Genomic DNA, 19,944 nt, shown 5'->3' with positions numbered 1-19,944 from the left:
TACAATACCAGTGGTGCTCTGCTGTGTTCGCCCAGTTCAACGTGCTCTGGGCATCCTGTAAAACCTGTGCAGCTACTTCGGCCCTTATTTCCTGGTAACATTGGTGCCAATACAGCTGTGTGACAGTGTAAAATAGAATACATCCTCTGTTTGCATATGCATAAAAATTATGCATGTGTAGCATACAATGTGTATATGTAAATGTTTCAGTTATTAGGTCTTATGTATTTTAGTTATGGTACTATTTGAACTAAATGCCGACATTTCAGCTGTTTGAGCCTGGTGCCTTCATTCTTGACACATATGCAAGTGGGTCCACATCCTCGGTGGAGCCTGCACAGCTGAGGACTCTGTCCAGGTGGCAAATTGAACAGTTCTTTTGCAAAGAAGTCAGGTGTCTGCCAGAAGACCAAAAAGCAGTTTATTTGAAACAGTACGAATTACTTCTCTCTTTTTTTAATTCCAAAATATAGGGCATGTTACGTGACTACTGGGGCTTTTTGCTTCTTTCCAAGTACCTCAACTGGTGACTTCAAGCTTATGTAACACAATAGTATAAGGTGGCAATGAAGCAGGCGAGCTGGTGTCGTTAGTTTGTGTCCCGCAGTCTCGGGGTGATGGACGTATTAATAGTATTGGAAACCTGGTTGAACAATAAATTTGTTAAACAACAAACAGTTCTCGGAAATAATACGATGTGCAGAATACGCTGCAGGTGAGTTTCTGTAGGCGTGGTTGTTGTTAATGCTAACTGTTCAGATTTACAACGTGCTCAACATTGAATACCTCATAAAACACAAGTTCTTGCGTGAAACATATGCTTAGGCAAACAACAAGTCCTTCGACGGAAGGAAATACAACCAGCCCGTCCCGTCTGTAGAACACGAAATGCAGAGTAAATCAGATCGCTTGAAAGCTGCGTTGAATAATAATAGTAATGATAACGAAGAAGATGAGTTGAAACACAGTACAACAAAACATTACACTACCCAGTCGTGTACGATAATCCGTGCAAACAAATCGAGCAACAAAGGGGGCAGCCTCCAAATATCACAGTCGCACTCCACAACGCATTTGCTTTGCTGTTAGATTGCCAACACGTAAATATAACTGCAGCTGACGTAAATATAATTGCAACGCCAGGCATACACCAGACACTTTCCATTGGTGACGACGATACAACCAATACAACGTTGCGGTGAATCGCTAGAGGCCTACGTAGCTCGTCAGCAGAAACCTCGTACCCACGGAGATGCTTGGCTTCCTTGTTGTGAACGGCAGCCGAGCAGAAGAAGATTACATTCAATGAAAAAGTGCCGTTCACATGTCATACCTGCCAGCGGAAATTGCAGCAAATGATTCACACACCAAAAGCTGTTCATTATAGCGTGTTATCCGAACGTCAGAACACCTGCGACCAAGACAAACGTAATGCTTTAGCCCTCAGACGGGACGAGAGACCTTGTGACCTTCTAGATGCGTCTGGCAGGAGCCAGCAGCGGGCTCAGCTGCCTACGGTGAGCATTACTTGTCATTGCACCACACCGGTGACGTAACGCGGGTCGAAAAACAGTCCGTACGGTTGCTCAATATACAGGAGAATGCGCGGGGGAGAGGAGGAATGCGGAAGAGAGACTTCAGGCGCGCGCTTCTCACAGAGTGGAGCGATTTCGCCCGGAAAAATTTCTGGCATGTTAGTTTCTCGGCGGGAAGAAGAGTTTCGAGTAAAAAAAAAATGTGGGTTCGGGAAATTTCATAGTCCCCTTAAGCCTTTTCACTGCAGTGCCTTTCTTATTGCAATTTTCACCCGGAAAATTCAGCGTATATCGTATTATGCTGCCCGAGTAGAACTGACTTTCACCGATCGCTTAAGGGAATTTGTGTATACCCTTGTCCTATGCTCTCTTTACGCAGGGACAACACAGCTGTGTGTATAGCATTATGCAATAATTTTCTGATAGCAGAAGTGAGTGTCTTTCTCTCGGTTTATTAGTGTGTGCTACGGTTTCTTGCAGTTACACCTATTGGAGCGCAAGTGCGTGTAATTTTTCACGGCTCCCTTCTTCTTTCACTGCTGTTACGCAGAAGAAAGTGGCTTTAATTCATGAGGAGTGGGTTTGTTTGTTAGATGTTGTTTGGAGCTTGGTATGTTGAAGAAGTAAACTGTTTGCAGTTATAGGCATTTGTGCAGAGATGCTTGCATCTGAGCACAGGGTAGCAATTCCTATGAAGCACGCCACCCGCAGTGTAAATTAATTATTTTAGATGTGGGTCCCCTTCACTGCATGGCAGGAAACGGTAAGCTGAAATGGCAAGAGAGAAAAACGCTGAGTGCTTGATTGATAGTAATCCGAGTAATAGCGCAATTCAGACTTCTGCCCATTACCAAAAAAAGGAACTAAATACCGTTACCCGTTACCTCTGAAAAAAAAAACTAAATATGTTACTCGTTACCGACATACAAACATAACGAGTTCTTGTTACTCACAGGTAACGAGTTACTTTTACTTTACCGCCGCATAGGTAAAGGAGCCAACAAACATGCCGACACACGTGGCAACGTGATTATGACCCTTCGTTTTGTCTTGTTGCCCCTTTGCGTCGCGTCTTGGGTATGCATCATTGTAATAAACCTTTTGCTGAGTCTGATAATTTGTCGTCTGTCCTTCATGGTCTGTGTCTTTCTGTCCCTTACCATGAGTCTATATCAGCTTGCCTCGACCCTTCCTTCTTTCCGAAGTGGGGGTGATCGGAGACTCTGAAAACGCAAGAAAAGACACCGGTTTTCATGCCGATCACCAACGATTCCCGAAAACAGACGAGGGGCTGCGTTTAGGGCGTTTAGGGCGCTCAGAAGCTTAGCAAAGACAAGAAAAGGCTAGAAGTCGGAACGCGTTTTTTGTAGCCATTGCACAATTGGTGCCCATTCTTGGGAAGGAGTGATGGTCGGAGGTTATAGAAACAAGAGAAAAGACAACAACACATCCAGCGAGGGATTGCAATAATACTTTTAGTTACATGTGGTCGTGGGTGACGCAGGTCAGATCTGCACGCATTGCGCCAGACGGAGTGCCAAAAAATTGTTGCCCCACGCTGAAGAAAGGGAACGAGTAATGTCAGCCACGAGTTACCAATATTTGTAACTGATTCCGTTGCTAATACCATATTTTAAAAAGTAACTGAATTGTTACTTCGTTACCAAAACGTAACCATTACCAAGAAACGAGTTACTTGTAACGAGTTAGGCACAACTCTGGTGTAATTATAGTTTCCATAGAAAGCAGAATTTTAAGGCTCCTAAAATTATAGTTGAGCTTATTAAGAGTAGCACGGGGTTTTTTGTGATAGTTTTTCTAAACTGCAATGAGAGAATGAAAATCATTAATATAGTAGGAATGCAGTCACATCACATATCTGTTCCCGTAAAGGCGTTCTGTCTTGTGCTCCGTCGTGCACGAATGGAACTTTGCCCCCAAGCTTTTTGCTCGCAGGTGTAGCCTCACACAACGAGTATATAAGCATAGAAAAGGTTGCGCGCCATGTATTACATAAGCCTGGTGATGTAGTTGAGTGTTCCATGGTCTCAATTATTATTTAAGAGAGCAGTGGTAGTTTACTGCTGTTGTGATTCTAATGATTGAAAGTACCATGGGTGCCATGATAAGCCTTTAAAGTGAAAATGATTATTCGCTAAGATCTGCATTCATGCATGGTGCCTTTTTTGTTGAATTTTAATGTAAGAGTTGTGGGATTTGCTCCTGCAAGTAGCCTTCCCTACCGGGTTGTGGTCTAAATAACCGGTACGTTCCCTATCGCCAACCAAGAATGACCCTGACCGCGCCTGTCGCAATCATCTCATCCAGCGCCGCGTCAAGGAGATCCCTCTTATGCGCGCTGAGGGGCCTGGGGTTACACCGCCAGGGCCTCGCAGTACCAGTATCAATCCGATGTTCTAGAACATCGGTTGTTCCTGGCTGCTCCGTAAACATTTCGGAAAAGGGTAGCAAAGCGTCCAAAAGCCTGGCGCGCTCAACTCCTCTGCCCCCGAAAGACGCTACCACCCGCTGTATATCCTGTGGGATTCCCCCCACAGTTTGCACCAGCTTAGTTTCTGACGAGTGGGTATCCACACGACTGGTTAAACGGCCAGTCGGTGGAGGAGAAGCGAAAGGAATCAGTGGGCTTAGCGGTCCCCCACATCGATATCCGTTTGCCTTTAAATCGAGAATCAATCCCTCTCGGACAATGAAATCTCGTCCCAAAATAAGTGGGATTGACAGCCCTGACAGGTAAATGAACCGTTGTCTGCACCGTCCCCCGCTAAAGCGCATTGTAAGTCTCGCTGCGCCTGTAGCACTGGACATTCCCGATGCTAACCGCAATGGGATATCAACCTTCCTGACGCGGACATGTCGTTCACGACAGTGCGCATACACGGCGTCTCCGATTAGCGAGAGCGTGGCACCGGTATCCACCAGGCCAATGTACTCTTCCCCAGCTATTGTTACGCCTATGTACGGACCGAACACAGGAGCAGACTCCTGAACTCTACAAGCTATTGGGGCGAAAACTGATCCATCCTCGGCAAAAGACTGCGGCGAGGTATGAAACACACGCCCCGAGCTCTCTCTGACTGCCGACGACGGATTAGGGCTAACCCCAACTGCCGCCGCCGGCGTCACTAGTTTCCCTGCGCCGAGCGGAAATTTCCCCGACGCACAGGACAGTCACGCTTGTAATGCCCTGGTTGATTACAGCCATAGCATCTGGGCTGCGCCCGCCCGCGGTCCGCCTGTGGCATTCTGCTACTGGGGTCCCTCTCTACCTGGTTCTGCCTATCCTGAACCCTCCGAGCAGTGGATGTTCCACTCCTCGGACCGCCGCGTGAGTTTTCGCCAAACCCCGCGCGGCGCCTCTGTTCAAAGGGGAAAGGATCCAGGGAGCGCGGCGGGACGATGACGTCCGACCGGCTTCCCGCGTCCGCAACCAAGGACGTCGCTTCCCTTCCCCGTGGAACGGAGTCCTTCACACCCGCCCAAGCGCAACCCGGCTCAACTGATAGTTCCGGGCGCGGTGGAGGTTGGTACCGCAATTCAGACAATAAATCAGCCTGAATCACACGAGCCTCTCGTGCAAGCGCATCAAGATTCTCGAAATTTCGCCCCCGTAGATACGGACGGAAGCTGGGATGGCTCTGCCGTATAACACGCGAAACCTTATCCTGATCTGTGGCCGTCGGGTCGGCCCTATCGTAGAGCTCTTGAATTGCGCGCACAAATTCAATGAGACTCTCGTCGGCGTGCTGTGTGCGAAAAGCTAACTCTTCGCGCACACGCATTGCGTAGTCGGGTGGCAAAAATTCCTCCCTAAAACGCTGCCGGAAGTCAGCCATCGAGGTGAAAGGCTTCTGCAGCCTTCGCCATCGAGCGGCGTCCCCCACTAGAGCTACTGGCAAGACCTGCCCTAGCACTACCTCGTCGGACGCTCTAGATGCAACCTGATAGGTCACCATCTCCAATAGGAAGTCAGCTACCGACTTTCTATCAGAGTATCCCGAGTACGTCGGAATTGTCATACTCGGGTGGAGCCGTGGGGTAAAAGTAGAATGCGGGCTAGTCTGCGCCGCATTCAACTGCTGGGTCAATGAAGCGACAATATTTGTCACTTGCAGCAATAAGCTAGCGGTATCAACCGCTTGTGGAGTGGGGAGAGGTGGATGCACACCTGCCCCCGTGTTGGTTCCGGCATCGCCGTTGCCGCCACGTGCTCCTGCCTCGCCGGGGTTAATAGTGTCCCCGTTTGTTGCTGACCCGGACTGATTTTCCATGGATCGCGTATGCACTACCATGCCACGAGGCGCCTAACACCCGTGTTCCCCCCAAATCCTAACAGGGCCCCCAAAATGTAGAGCGCTCAGAACCACTCTCAATTGACGACAAAGGAACGTAGGCCTACGTTGGGCGCCAGATGTGGGATTTGCTCCTGCAAGTAGCCTTCCCCACCGGGTTGTGGTCTAAATAACCGGTACGTTCGCTATCGCCAACCAAGAATGACCCTGACACAGGTTTGGAATAACTTACATTGCTGACTTTATTCCTGCAATGTCTGCTCCTTTCCAAGTCCCAAGCACGAGTGACCTCTCCCTCCCCAGGGTCCCCTCCCGCGACACCTTCCACTGACCTACTTCCATGCGCCAAATCGGCCCACGCGGCCAAACTGGCCAGTGGAAGTTTCCTGTGTCGAGGGATCGCCTGGGGGAGATGAGGTCACGGGACGGCTCCCCATGTGTCCCCCAAACTGGGTCACCACAGAGTGAATATCATTAAGAGTAAGACAAATGGAATAATCTTGTGATTCAATAAGTCATAGGAGGGTGTGTCTTTGCCGCTGCCTAGCCTCGTTCTGCACCTCTTCAGACAGGATGTGATGAAGTCATGCAGTGGCTCTATGTTTCAGGTGTCTATAGCAATGCATTGACCATTACTGGAGAAAAAGTGTTGCAACAGAAAATGGGAGGTTGGTCGATCCTGCGTATTGCCACGAATCATCATCGCGAAACTTCCACGGCAGGCATGAAACGGTACATCTCATCCCGGCGCATGCTGAAGAAGAAGCAACAAGCTTCCAGACACATCGCCTGCTCTCTGGCAAACGCACGTACTGTTTCTAGACTTTTCGGCGCGACGCTTAAATGCTTGTGCGCTCCAAGCTGGAGCATTCATTCTTTGGACTCAGTTGTGTTCAAAGAGCTATCACTCTTGTGTTTTGCTACCAAGTAGTCTAATAAACCGTTCGCTGTTTATTCGACGACTCGACAACCCATTTCGCTTCGTGACATTTCTGGTGGAGGTGCCGGGCATTCCTTGTCCAACGGCCTGGAAGACCAACTGCGACAAAGCAGACGACAGCTTGGTCTGCCTGCAGAATTCGGTCCATTAGAACCCCCTAAACGCAAGAAGAAGATGACTGCAGAGACCAGTACCCAAGTGGCGCAACCTGTTGCCACGCCCATAGCCCCTGCACGGTCACAGAAGACATTCAGCGGGGAGTATTACGACGACGTGGACGATTGGGTCGACAACTATGAGCGGATCGCCAAGTTCAACAACTGGAGTGACGACCAGAAGCTCGTCAACGTCTATTTCTCCCTGGAAGGCACCGCGAAGACATGGTTCGAGAACCGGGAGACTTCGCTCACGTCCTGGGACATCTTCAAAAGCAAACTCCGCGAGGCGTTCGCTTTTCAACAACGAGCTGAACGCGCTGAACATCTGCTCCAGAGATGGATCCAGCTGCCAAACGAAAGTGTTACAGGCTTCGTCGAAGATGTGTTGCGGCTCTTCCGGCGAGCTGACCCCAAAGCATCCGAGGAGAAGAAGGTTCAGCGACTCATGAGAGGCGTAAAAGAAGAAATTTTTCGCGCCCTGTCCCGGGATCCACCCGCCACGACCGACGCTTTTCTGGACGAAGCCGTCCGCATTGAGAGGACCCTGCTCTCTCGCGCTACCGTCAACGAACAAGACCAGGGCTACGAGGCTTTCACCACGACCGCTGGCCTCGATGTCGGATTCCTCAGACAGCTGATTCGAGAGGTGGTACGCGAAGAAGTACGAGCTCTCCTCTGTCCTGAGAAGGCTCAAGACCCTTTGTCTTCGATCGGTGCGATCATCAAGGTTCGGTGCGATCATGGAGGTTCAGCAGGCAATCCAGACATCGTCAACCACCAACCCCGACGCCAAAGTACCGAGACCAACCTACGCCGCCGCTGTGAGACAGGTGCCACCTACTCGTCCGTCGTACTACGGAAACCGTTGGACGCCTCCTCGGCCTGTCCAACCTACTCCGAGCGTCCCGCCACACTCTCAGCCGTTTCGCAAAACGGACGTTTGGCGGACTCCCGACTTCAGACCGGTCTGCTACCACTGCGGAGAGGCCAACCACGTCTATCGCCGATGTCCCTACCGACGACTTGGCCTTCCCGGTTTTTCACCCGACGCCCCCCACCCCCAGCGCGGTAGTCGCCCCGCCGCAATTGAAGACTATATACGGCAGCAGAATGCTTCTGCTGGCTCGCGACGCGACCTGTCCCCGAGCGTCCCCCACCGCAGCAGGTCGCCAGGAAGAGCACGTTCACCGTCACCAGCAAGACGACCTGTGTGGCGCAGCCCTAACCGGGAAAACTGAAGACTGCAGCTCCGGGAGGTGAAGCTGCGGACCGACGACAAGTTACAATTCCTCCAACTCGACGAACAGCAACGCAGCACCAACACGGCGCTCGAAAAATTACCAATAACCTGAAAATACGACGGCCATGAGATGATTGCGTTAATCGATACCGGAGCCGACGACTCTGTTATAAGTGGTAGGTTGGCTAAGAAGCTTCGCAAGGTGCAAACGAAGTGGGATGAGCCTAACATCGGCACTGCTGGTGGACACGTCGTAACACCGACTGACCGATGCATGGCAGTCATACAAGTGCGTGACATCCAGTACGTCGTCAGCTTTGCCGTCTTGCCGAACTGCCCACGGGATGTAATACTCGGAATGGACTTTCTAGTCGAAAACGAAGCAATCATCGACTTCACAAATGGAGTTATCTCTTTTAAAACGCCGGAAACAGCAGAAGACAAGTGGTGGGCACGAATAACCCCGGAGAAACGCGCACACACGGACGTAACCGCCGTGACGACTCAGCACGTCAACCTGCCTCCCTTGTCGTCAGTCCTTGTGACCGCTACGTGCGAGAGAGCAGCGACTGGCTGTTTATTGGCTGAAGGCAACATGCAACTTCTCCTCGAACGAGGAATTAGGATAGCAAGAGGAATTGTGCCCGTAAGAAACGGAATATTCGAACTCCTGGTCACAAATTTTCGCCCGGAGCCACAACACCTGGCGAATGGCACAAAGATAGCCGTCATCGTAGACCAATACTCCACCACGGATGTTTGCCTGATGGACACTGCTCGCATCGCGGTCACCACGGAACACGAGGCCGAACATTTCGACGTAAACCCTCAACTCAACACAACTCAAAAGCAAACCCTTCTCCAGATGCTCAAGGATTTCAGTGACTGCTTCGCTGCGTCGTCGAAAGTAAGACAAACGCCCATTGCGAAGGACCGCATCATCGCCGGCGAAAAGGCCCGTCCAATTCACCGCATGCCGTACCGGGTCTCCTGCAAAGAGCGAGAAACGATCCGAACGCAAATAGAAGAGATGCTAAGAGATGACATTATCCAGCCGTCGACCAGTCCGTGGGCATCGCCGGTGGTACTAGTGAAGAAGAAGGACGGAACACTCAGGTTCTGCGTCGACTACCGGAAACTCAATGCGATAACGAAGAAGGACGTCTACCCGTTACCGCGCATCGACGACACGCTCGATCGCCTTCAAAACGCAAAAATTTTCTCTTCCATGGACCTCAAGACGGGGTACTGGCAAATTGAAGTCGACGAACGGGACCGTGAGAAGGCTGCCTTCGTCACTCCGGATGGACTTTACGAATTCAAGGTTATGCCTTTCGGCCTTTGCACAGCACCAGCGACGTTCCAGCGTGTTATGGATACAGTTCTCGCCGGGTTGAAGCGGCAAACCTGCCTGGTGTACCTCGACGATGTTGTCGTCTTCGCAAGAACATTTGAAGAACATGTCGAATGGCTAAAGCAAGTCCTCGAGGCTATCAGAACTGCAGGGCTGACGTTGAAGCCTTAGAAGTGTCGATTCGGCTACGAGGAACTCAGATTTCTCGGCCATCTCGTGAGCAGCGACGGCGTACGCCCCGACCCCGAGAAGACGGCGGCCATCGCAAATTACCGTGTTCCTTATAACGTGAAAGACGTTCGAAGCTTTCTTGGCCTTTGCGCCTACTACCGACGGTTCATTCCAAACTTTTCAAGAATTGCGTCACCCTGAATGCCCTCACGAAGGACGGATCCACGTTTATCTGGAGTGAAGCCCAGCAACAGGCGTTTGATGAATTGAAGACGCGTCTACAGACCACACCGGTGCTTGCCCACTTCGATCCAAACGCTGAAACAGAAATACACACCGACGGAAGCAACAATGGTCTAGGAGCCGTGCTCGTTCAACTTCACGACGGCGTCGAACGTGTCATCGCTTACGCAAGCAGAACGCTAACCAAGGCAGAGAAGAACTATTCGACGACCGAAAAAGAGTTCCTTGCACTCATATGGGCCATCACAAAATTGTGCCCCTACCTGTACGGACGGCCGTTCAAGGTGGTAACAGAGCACCATTCTCTGTGCTGGCTGGCAGGTTTAAGGGACCCCTCAGGACGCCTAGCGAGATGGAGCCTCGGATTACAGGAGTATGACGTAACCGTCACTTACAAGTCAGGAAGAAAACACAACAACGCCGACTGCCTGTCCCGAGCACCACTCCAGCGACAGGACAACAGCCTCGAGGACGACGACGTCTTCCTCGGTCTAATGAGCGCGACTACCATGTCTACCAAGCAGTATAACGATCCCGAATTGAAGACACTCGTCGACTATCTGCAGGGCCGCGCCGACAATGTTCCTCCCATCTTCAGAAGATCACTCCCAAGTTTTTCCCTACGTAATGGTGTCCTCTACAAAGAAAACCACGCACCACAAGGCACTACGTGGCTTCTCGTTGTGCCTGGGGACATGCGCATCGAGATTCTTGAATCCTGCCACGACGAACCGCCATCAGGTCATTTGGGATACAGCCGGACACTGGCCCGTATAAGGGAAAAGTACTACTGGCCAAAACTGGCCAAGACCGTACACCACTACGTAAGGACGTGCCGGGAATGCAAACGACGAAAAACGCCGCCGGTACGACCTTCTGGGTACCTTCAGCCAATTGCACCGCCGTCGGCGCCGTTCGAGCAGATTGGGATGGATCTACTCGGGCCCTTCCCACGTTCATCTTCCGGAAATCCTTGGATAATCGTCGCCACCGACTACCTGACACGCTATGCTCAGACTAAGGCATGTAAGAATAGAGCAAGTACACTCTTCCCTGGTTACGAACCGAGTGAGGCTCGTGCCCCGTTCCTCGGCTTCTTTATTGTCCCCCCTGGTACCCTACATAGGCCCCGGGTCTTGAAGCTCATCCCTCCTGGGATGATATTTTGAGACGTTCCTTATAGCGGCTATGTGCATATGATTGTCTGATGTAAGGTATCCGACAGTCTTTAAGATACCGTTCTTTGATGCCGTTTGTACGACGGTGTAAGGACCTTGTGGTAATCCTCGCGTACCAGGCACAGGTTTCTGCACGAGAATAAGATCTCCTATGGCGATGGCTGGGATCTGGCGACTGTGACGGCGGTCAAAGTCTTTCTTCATGGCCATCCTATACTTTTCTGTCTCAACAGTGGTCTTGCGTTGTTCTTGTAAGGTGATGTGATTAGCAATGTTGAGGTACTGGTCGGCATGGAGAATGGGTGGTGTACCATGCAGAGCAAAGTATGGTGTACATCCTATGGCTTTGTTGTGGGAACGGTTGTGATGGTGTGTGGCTGCTTCTAAGCATGATTTCCAGCCGCCAGGGAATTCCGGGTACATGTGTATGTATTGTTTGATGTCGCGAATAGCACGTTCAGCCATTCCGTTTGCCGCGGGATGATATGGGGCTGTAAACTTAAGTTGTATGTTCTTGCTCTGGGCCCATATGGCTAAGCGCTTGCTGGTAAATCCAGGGCCATTATCGCACACGATCGTCTTGACATTTTTAAAGATATTCCGCTCCATCATTGCAATTATGCTTGTGGTATCTTCGCCACTTGGGCGAGTGTTGACGATGCGTGTGTGCTCGTCGATAGCCAACAGAAATGACTGAGTTTTCCGTATTCCTTCAGACTTCTTTCGAAGTTCGGCGAAGTCGAGGTGAATAACCTCGAAGGGCACTGAGGAGTGTTGTGGCAATATCATTCGGTCTGCCGTTTGACGATACTTGAGCTTGGTTCTTTGACACACGTCACAGGAATTGATGTAATCTTTGACATGCTGTTTCATGTGTGGCCACGTGAAGCGCTTACATAGCTTGCGGTATGTTCGTAATATGCCATCATGCCCACCTGACTCCGGGGTGTCGTGGTAGAGCTGGAGGATTCTTCGTGTCATGGTAGGAGGTACTTTGTATCTGCGGCCTTCCTGTGTTAGGGGTTGAGTACCTTCCCATAACTGCGAGTCACAAAAGGAAGCAGCAGCGAGGTCTTCGAGACCCAGTCGGGACATGGCGTCTGCGTCCGTGAGAGCTGTTCCTGGCTTGTAATGCACTTGCATATCGAAGTGCTGTAATTCAGAAGTCCATCTAGCAAGGCGGCCCTTGAGGTCAGCAGATCCGAGTATGTGAGTGATGGGCTGATGGTCTGTGAACAGCTTGAATGTTCTTCCATCCAGGAAGGTGCAGAAATATCTGGTTGCCTTGATTACGGCAAGTAGTTCTTTTTCCGTAGTGCTGTAATTAAGCTCGGTATCGTTGAAGGTATACGAGTGGTACCCAATAACGGTGAGTTGTTGGGGTGTTGGTCTCGTGATGTCGCGCTGGTAGAGGACAGCACCCGTGCCGTACTGGGAGGCATCAGTGTGTAACTCAAAGGGTAAGCGGAAGTCTGGGAGGTCCAAAACAGGGTTGGAGGAAATTCTGTTCAAGATGTCTTGGTAGGCACTTTCACACTCTTGTGTCCAAATGAATTGAGTTTCTTTCCGAAGCAGGGCAGTTAAACATTTTGTTCTCGCAGCATAACCTTGTATAAAGGCACGGAAGTGGCCTGTGAGTCCTAGAAATACCCTCAGTGAGTGGACATCGTGGGGAGTCTTCATATGTTTGATTTTGTCTACTGACTCCTCCTTTGTAGTTTTTGTCTTCCCGTTAATGCGCCGTCCTAGGAAGACAACGGAAGACTGGAAACAAACGCTTTTTTTTACGTTGATCTTGAGGTTTGCCTCGCGTAGCGCTTGTAGGACTAGGTGAAGATGTCGACAGTGTTCTTCCATGGACCTAGAGTAGATGAGGATGTCATCGATGTAGACATGCACAAATTTCCCAATGAACGGTTGGAGTACGGCTGTCATCATCTTTTGAAACCAGGCAGACGAGTTTTTCCAACCGAACGGAAGACGATTGTATTCATACAAGTCGAATGGTGTGACAAACGCCGTGTATTTTTTTGTGTCCTCCGTTAATGGTATTTGCCAAAATCCCTTGCACAGATCTATGCACGAAAATACGGTGCTCCCACCAGTTTCGTTGATGATGTCATCAACATTGGGCATGGGAAATGGGAATATATCTGTCTGGCGATTGAGGATTCTGTAGTCGGTACACAGACGAAAGGAACCGTCAGCCTTGGGGGCGATTGTGATGGGCGAGGCAAATGGTGATGTTGACGGACGAATGATACCGGCGTCTAGCATAGATTGGAGCTCCTGTCTTAACCAGTTCTTTTTTCCAAGAGACAAATTGTAAGGCTTTCGTCTGATAGGTGTAGTGTCCCGAAGAGTAAAGGGGACTTCCAGCGCGGAGGTTGGGGAAGGAAATCCAGACAAGGATATCAATTCCGGGTACAGTTTGGGTATGTCACTGGCCGTACCGAAACAAGGAGCGGTAGCTGGTACCTTTGGCAACGAAGTCTCAAGGCGGTCGTCGGCGACAGACACGGTATCGTCCCAATAGATGTTGAGCTTCAGACGCCTCATGTCTGGCCTTGATAGTAGAACATCGTAATCTACTTCACTTATCACTAGAGCATTGGTGGTGATTGTTTCATTTGATACACTTACTGTGGCTTGAGTCCACTGATCGAAAATTTTCGAGCTACCGTCAAATCCCTTGACTTGTATGGGCTTTCCCCTGCGGATGGCCGCTGGACTTAGAAGTCGTCTGTTCACGAAAGTAACTGACGATCCGCTGTCTACTAGTGCGCGTGTAGGCGAGTTGTTTAGAATCACATCAGTGTAGATCAGTTTGTTAGATACAAGATAGACAGTTTCACATTCTTTCTGCGGGTGGAAACTGACACCCTCTTTTACTCGTTTTTTGAAGTTACATCATCGACGTAGTCCTCCACTGTGGCTGATGTTCTCGCGGTTCTTGGTTTACCGTGTTGCGTTTGCGGTACGTGCAATGGAGATGTGCGGCGGGGTGGAAAGCTGGCGGGGTTATAACGCGCAGGCTGGGCTTGTTGTTCGCCACGTTCGCTTCCACCGATATCCCGCAGACACTGTAGGAGAGCGTCTGACTCTGTTGGTCCTCTAATTTTCACCATTTGCCATATATGCGTAGGAAGACCGTGTATCAGCAACGAGACAACTGAAGCGTCAGGGAGACAAGGCTCAGCAAGTTGTAGGAGGAGTAGCTTTTCGAAGTGATAATCGATGAACGAGCCACCAATATACCTATACGTTATCGCGTCATCCCAGCGAGCAACCTTGTCCTCACAGAATGACAGAAGGAAGCTTTGTTTCCACGACTTCCACGGCGCATGGCGGTGATTAAGTAGGCGTAAGTCGTACCATTTCCTGGCGGCACCAATAAGAAACGGCCTTAAATTGTCAACTTTTGCGCTATCTGTGGACCACGAGTTGTGTTGGCAACCACATTCATAGGAGGTCATTCATGACTCTGCGCTACCGCTACCATCGTACTCATCAGGCCTCACCGAAGGGAGACACAGAGTCTCTCGGCCGGATATGTTACGGACTAATTCGACGAGGACTTGTTGTTGTTCAGCGAACCAACCTTGTTGACGCTCGAAGAGCGCAAGAAGCATCGTTGTGTCCGAATTTCCTTGTGGTCCAGCCGAGCAGGAGGGTTGCGGTTCTGAGGGAATATGAATGAGTCGATTAAAATCGGCCACTTTCATGTTGACCTTGAAGGTTCCAGGCATAGAAGTCGAGGCGACGTCCATGTTTAGCTTCGAGGCGATGTACTGGTGAAGGGCCTGCTGGTCGGGGTGAGAGGTTAGATCAATGCTGTCCCCACCGACATCGCAACGACGTATCTTCGGTCCCTCGGACGTCTCTTCTACTACAAATTCAACCCACATTCGGGTGTCGGCTGCGCCAATGTAAGAATAGAGCAAGTACACTCTTCCCTGGTTACGAACCGAGTGAGGCTCGTGCCCCGTTCCTCGGCTTCTTTATTGTCCCCCCTGGTACCCTTCCACAGGGCACAGCAACAGAAGTGGCGAAGTTCTTCATCGAGAACATTGTACTACGGCACGGAGCTCCGACCACCTTAATCACCGATAGGGGAACGGCATTTACAAGCAGGCTAACACAAGAAATTCTTCGACTCAGCCACATCGCTCACCGGAGGACAACGGCGTACCATCCGCAGACGAACGGGCTCACCGAACGCCTAAACAAAACCCTTGCCGACATGATTTCGATGTACGTCGACGTCGAGGACAAGACATGGGACGAAATACTGCCTTACGTGACGTTCGCCTATAACACGGCTGCGCAGGAAACAACGGGATTCACACCGTTTCGCCTTGCACACGGCCATGACACCTCGACTATGCTGGACGCGATGCTGCCCCACGAACCCAGTGATGTGGAAAACGATGCTCTGGACTTCACACAGCGAGCAGAAGAAGCCCGCCAGCTGGCCAGACTACGAATTGGTCAACAACAACGCGTCGATGAAAGAAGATACAATTTGCGCCGACGAGACGTACGCTTCAGTCCAGGCGACTTGGTATGGGTTTGGACGCCGATTCGACGGCGTGGCCTGAGCGAGAAGCTACTGAAGCGGTACTTCGGTCCCTACAAAGTACTTCGACGCATTGGAGAACTGGATTACGAAGTGGTACCTAAGGACAGCGTTCCCTCTCGACGACCCCTGAGGACTGAAATAGTTCACGTCGTTCGACTCAAGCCGTACTACAGCAGGTAGCGCTGAAGACTGGCTGGAAGGAAACAACATGAGAAAAAAAAAGAGAAGGAGAAGAAACGGCATCGAGATGATGCCCCGTCTACGGAGGGGGCAATGTCACGAATCATCATCGTGAAACTTCCACGGCAGGCACGAAACGGTACATCTCATCCCGGCGCATGCTGAAGAAGAAGCAAGAAGCTTCCAGCCACATCGCCTGCTCTCTGGCAAACGCACGTGCTGTTTCTAGACTTTTCGGCGCGACACTTAAATGCTTGTGCGCTCCAAGCTGGAGCATTCATTCTTTGGACTCAGTTGTGTTCAGAGAGCTATCTCTCTTGTGTTTTGCTACCAAGTAGTCTAATAAACCATTCGCTGTTGATACGACGACTCGCCGACCCATTTCGCTTCATGACAGTATTGTCCTGGACAGATTTACAATGAGCATTGTTTTTGAATAAGAGGAGTGTGTGTGTTTAGAAAGAGTTTGATGCTGGAGAGTGTGTTTTCCACTTTGTTCAAGTGTTTCTCTGCACTTTTTTTTCCCTTGTCTGACAACGATTTTTCGTGGCATGACACTGCTCGTTGAGCAATGCCTGTTGAACATGCATAGACCTGTTCTGTCTTATGCTGCATGCTTTCTTTCTGCATGTAGCTCTGTATTTTTTTTTCTTTTTGACAAGAAACATTCTTGTTGAAGCACTGTGTTGACGATGTCGATAGTGCTGCCCTGAATGGGAGTAGTGCTAGAACGATGCTTAAAAATTTGCGATTCAATTAGTTCAGAGAGTAACCGCAAGGGGGCAGGTGCGTGGCTTTATTCATGAGGAACAAAGCATAATTATTCAGTTATCTGCCTGGCTCTCGGATGGGACGGATATCTCTCACTGAGCTCGGCGTATTTAGCCGTTGATGGTGTTACTTGTTAGGATATTTTGTTCTTTCCTGTATTCGTAAGTCTCCTTTAGAAAGACTTTCGGATTGAAATGCTTAATTCCTACGATCATGCATGGTGTTTTGTGGTTTTCTGCAATAGTTTTTCTGTTTCCTATACAGTCATTATAGTAGAATAAAGGAAATAATCTTGGGATAGTGATTCAATAAATAAGAGGTTCTTTGTCTAGAGAGCAGCCGTATGCGTCCTTGAACCATGCAGCTGCATTGCCTCGATGATGACATCATGTCGCAGCTCTATTGTTTCAGGTGGACCTTGCCCATACCACTTGGGTTGGGCATTGGTGCAAAAAAACAGTGTAGCCTTGAGACAATACGATGACGTCACGACCAATGAGCAAGGCCCGCAGAGGGGACAAAGATTCACTTCTCTCTTGGACTCTGGCGAGTGTGGACGTGACGCACGTTAATTCTGTTCCTAGCAACTGTGTTGGCCATTAGTGGATAAGTGTAGCCTCGGTGGGATTCAGTTTGACTCTCACAAGGTATGGATGTGTGGCTCGTCACTGGTGAATGCTGTACGTGAAAATAATCCGATGCTGGTGAGTGTCTTTTTCACTCTGTTTTTCTGTGTTTGCTTTCCACTGTTGCCCAGCAGCCGTGTGATTTTTCCTTGTGTAGCAGCACTCGTTGAGCAATGTCCTGACATGCCCTCACCCACATGCTTTCCTTTGTTGAAGCATCTTGCTCTGTATTTGTTTCTTTTTTGGACAAGAAAGATTCTTGTTGATCGTTCTTGTCTTGACGATGACGCTACTGCAGCTGAACCCTTGATCTGAATGGGAATAGTGCTAAAACGATTCTTAATAATTTTGCAATTAAAATAGTTCAGAAATTAACCGCACGAGGAACAGATGCATGACTTTATAGCGGAGAAAAAAGCATTACGATTCAGTTCTGCACATGGCTGTTGGAAGGAATGGATGTATCATTTTGCGCTCCTCGTGACTGCTGTTGTGGTGGACAGCGAAAACCTGCCTTGGGAACGAGAGTAGCGGTGGCATGATTCTTAATAATTTTGTGATTAAATTAGTTCAGAAAGTAATTGCAAGAGGGACAGAGGCATCACTTATAGAGGAGAAAAAAGCATTATGATTCAGTTCTGCGCCTGGATGTCGGATGGAATGGTTGCATCGTTCTGCGCTCCTTGTGACTGCTGTTGTGGTGGACAGTGGGCTGATTTGTTGTGTAACTAATTCTTTCGCATGTGTTAACTTTGTCCCCGCTGTGTTTGCGATTAGCAATGACGTGCCTGTGCATGTTGGGCACTGGTTGTTGTTGTTGCTGTGGTCCGGGCATTCCCGTCATTTTTTATCTTCTGCAAAAGCTGGCTTGGCCTTGGGAACGAGAGTAGCGCTGGCGTGATTCTTAATAAGTTTTTCATGAAATTATTTCAAAAAGTAACTACCAGGGGGTGCAGATGCATGACTTTATAGAGGAGAGAAAGCATTACGATTCAGTTCTGTGCATGGCTGTCGGATGGAGTGGATGCATCGTTCTGCGCTGCCTGTGACTGCTGTTTTTGTGGACAGTGGGCTGATTTGTTGTGTAACTAACTCTCTTGTTGTTAGCTATTGATGGTGTCCCTTGTTAGCACATACTCTTGCTTTCACAGTAGTTTGCATTCCTCTGTCTCGATTATGAGTGTTTTTCTCCTTGCATGTCCAGAGCTGTCCTAACCTGCCCAGACATGCCAGGATGACGGCATGGACTTCAAGATGGCGTCATTGATCTTGAAATAAACAACTTCTCTCCACACTATTTCTATCTGTTCTTTTTCTTTTTTATGACCAGTAGTTACCGGCAACACACAGGGTGGTCTGGACACAAGTTAGATGCTCCCCAATTAGTGTGATGACTCACTGGATGATCCTAAGGCAGCGTTCACACGGGGCAACTTTTTGCAGCAACTACGAGCAACTTTGGAGTTGCTGTTAGCCGGCAACCTACAGCAACTAGTGTTGCTCAGAGTTGCTGCGAATCGCTCGCCGACCAAAAACTTGAGAAGTTGCTCGTGCACCTGGCGATCAGCCAGGGGAGCATTGCCATGTGACTCCCGGTGGCGTTGTGGATTTCGTTCGTGGATTTATGGGTTCAAATCCTGCAGGTGCAGCTGAGAAATAACTTTTTCTTTTTTTATGAACTTCACGGAAACATATCAGTTGCCATTTCTGGAAGGTAATATGACCTATTGGGGCAATAAAACTGACTGAAATTTGATAAACAGCAGCTAAAGAAAAGATTGCACCAGTTCGATTTGAACCCACATTCCCCGGTCGCCATAAGGTTGCTTGTGGGTGGAGCTACTGAGTTGCTACGTGTGAACGCGGACTCGAAATTGCTCGAAAGACATTGGTTTGAGTTGCTTCGAGTTGCTGGGAAAAGTTGCCCCGTGTGAACGCCGGCTAATTACTGTGAGGGGTCCTGAGGACCAGCTCTGGTGGCACAGCGGTAACACGTGCGCTTGGAGACTGGGAGGTCCGCGGTTCGAATCCGCGGGCCGTCTGTGCCGTCTGGGGTTTTTCCTGGGTTTTCCTCAGATGTGTAATAGGCGTATGCCGGCACAGTTCCCCTGAAGTCGGCCCATGGACGCAGCTATCCTCCCCCCGAGCGGATTCCGCTCGGTCTTCCACTTCACCCTTTCCTCTCCTCCTCTCCACCACCTTTCCCTTCCCGAGAAACATGCCGCCTAATTAGGCAGGCAGACCTCTCGGTTCCTCCCAACGACACTCGTCCTCCTCCTCCTCCTCCTCGGGGTCCAGAGGCCTTGTAGTGTTGTTGTCAGCTAGTGGTCAACGATTACTACTATCAAGCCCAATATACAGAAGGACTGTGCCAAAAAGTGACATAAAAGCAGCTTGACAAGATCATTAAATGTTATTTTAAAGCCATAAAAGGCATTTAGAACATTAATTCCCAATACCTGTCTTTAGCTCAACGTTGTGGAACTATCTTATGTAGCAGTTGTAACTTTTCGAATATACTTTTCTTTTCTTAGTAGCGTCTGCCTTTCAATAGTACGGTGTTCTGAATTTTCGGCCTTTTTTCGGTCTACAGAGTGAGGTACGTACCCTCAAACACAAGCATGTCGTTAGATTTTTCATATATTTAAAGTGC

At 49.6% G+C, this 19,944-nt stretch overlaps 1 protein-coding gene and 1 long non-coding RNA gene across 2 annotated transcripts; one reads left to right on the top strand and one right to left on the bottom strand.

The window, feature by feature from the left end:
- Positions 1-1,462: 1,462 nt before the first annotated feature.
- On the top strand, positions 1,463-18,581 carry LOC135392884 (uncharacterized). The gene is made up of 3 exons (XR_010422282.1): positions 1,463-1,517; positions 17,077-17,369; positions 18,496-18,581. It is a non-coding gene; the product is annotated as an uncharacterized LOC135392884 (long non-coding RNA).
- Positions 4,682-5,827, bottom strand: LOC135390480 (uncharacterized). Its single transcript, XM_064620184.1, has one exon. The coding sequence runs from the start codon at positions 5,825-5,827 to the stop codon at positions 4,682-4,684; it is 1,146 nt and encodes a 381-aa protein (XP_064476254.1).
- Positions 18,582-19,944: the final 1,363 nt, after the last annotated feature.

Source organism: Ornithodoros turicata, chromosome 4 (assembly GCF_037126465.1).
Source record: "Ornithodoros turicata isolate Travis chromosome 4, ASM3712646v1, whole genome shotgun sequence".
NCBI lineage: Eukaryota > Metazoa > Arthropoda > Arachnida > Ixodida > Argasidae > Ornithodoros > Ornithodoros turicata.
This window is presented reverse-complemented; position numbering and strand designations above follow the sequence as displayed.

Bases quoted from the DNA above. Each gene is read 5' to 3' on its own strand.
- LOC135390480 (XM_064620184.1), bottom strand. From the start codon at position 5,827: ATGGAAAATCAGTCCGGGTCAGCAACAAACGGGGACACTATTAACCCC.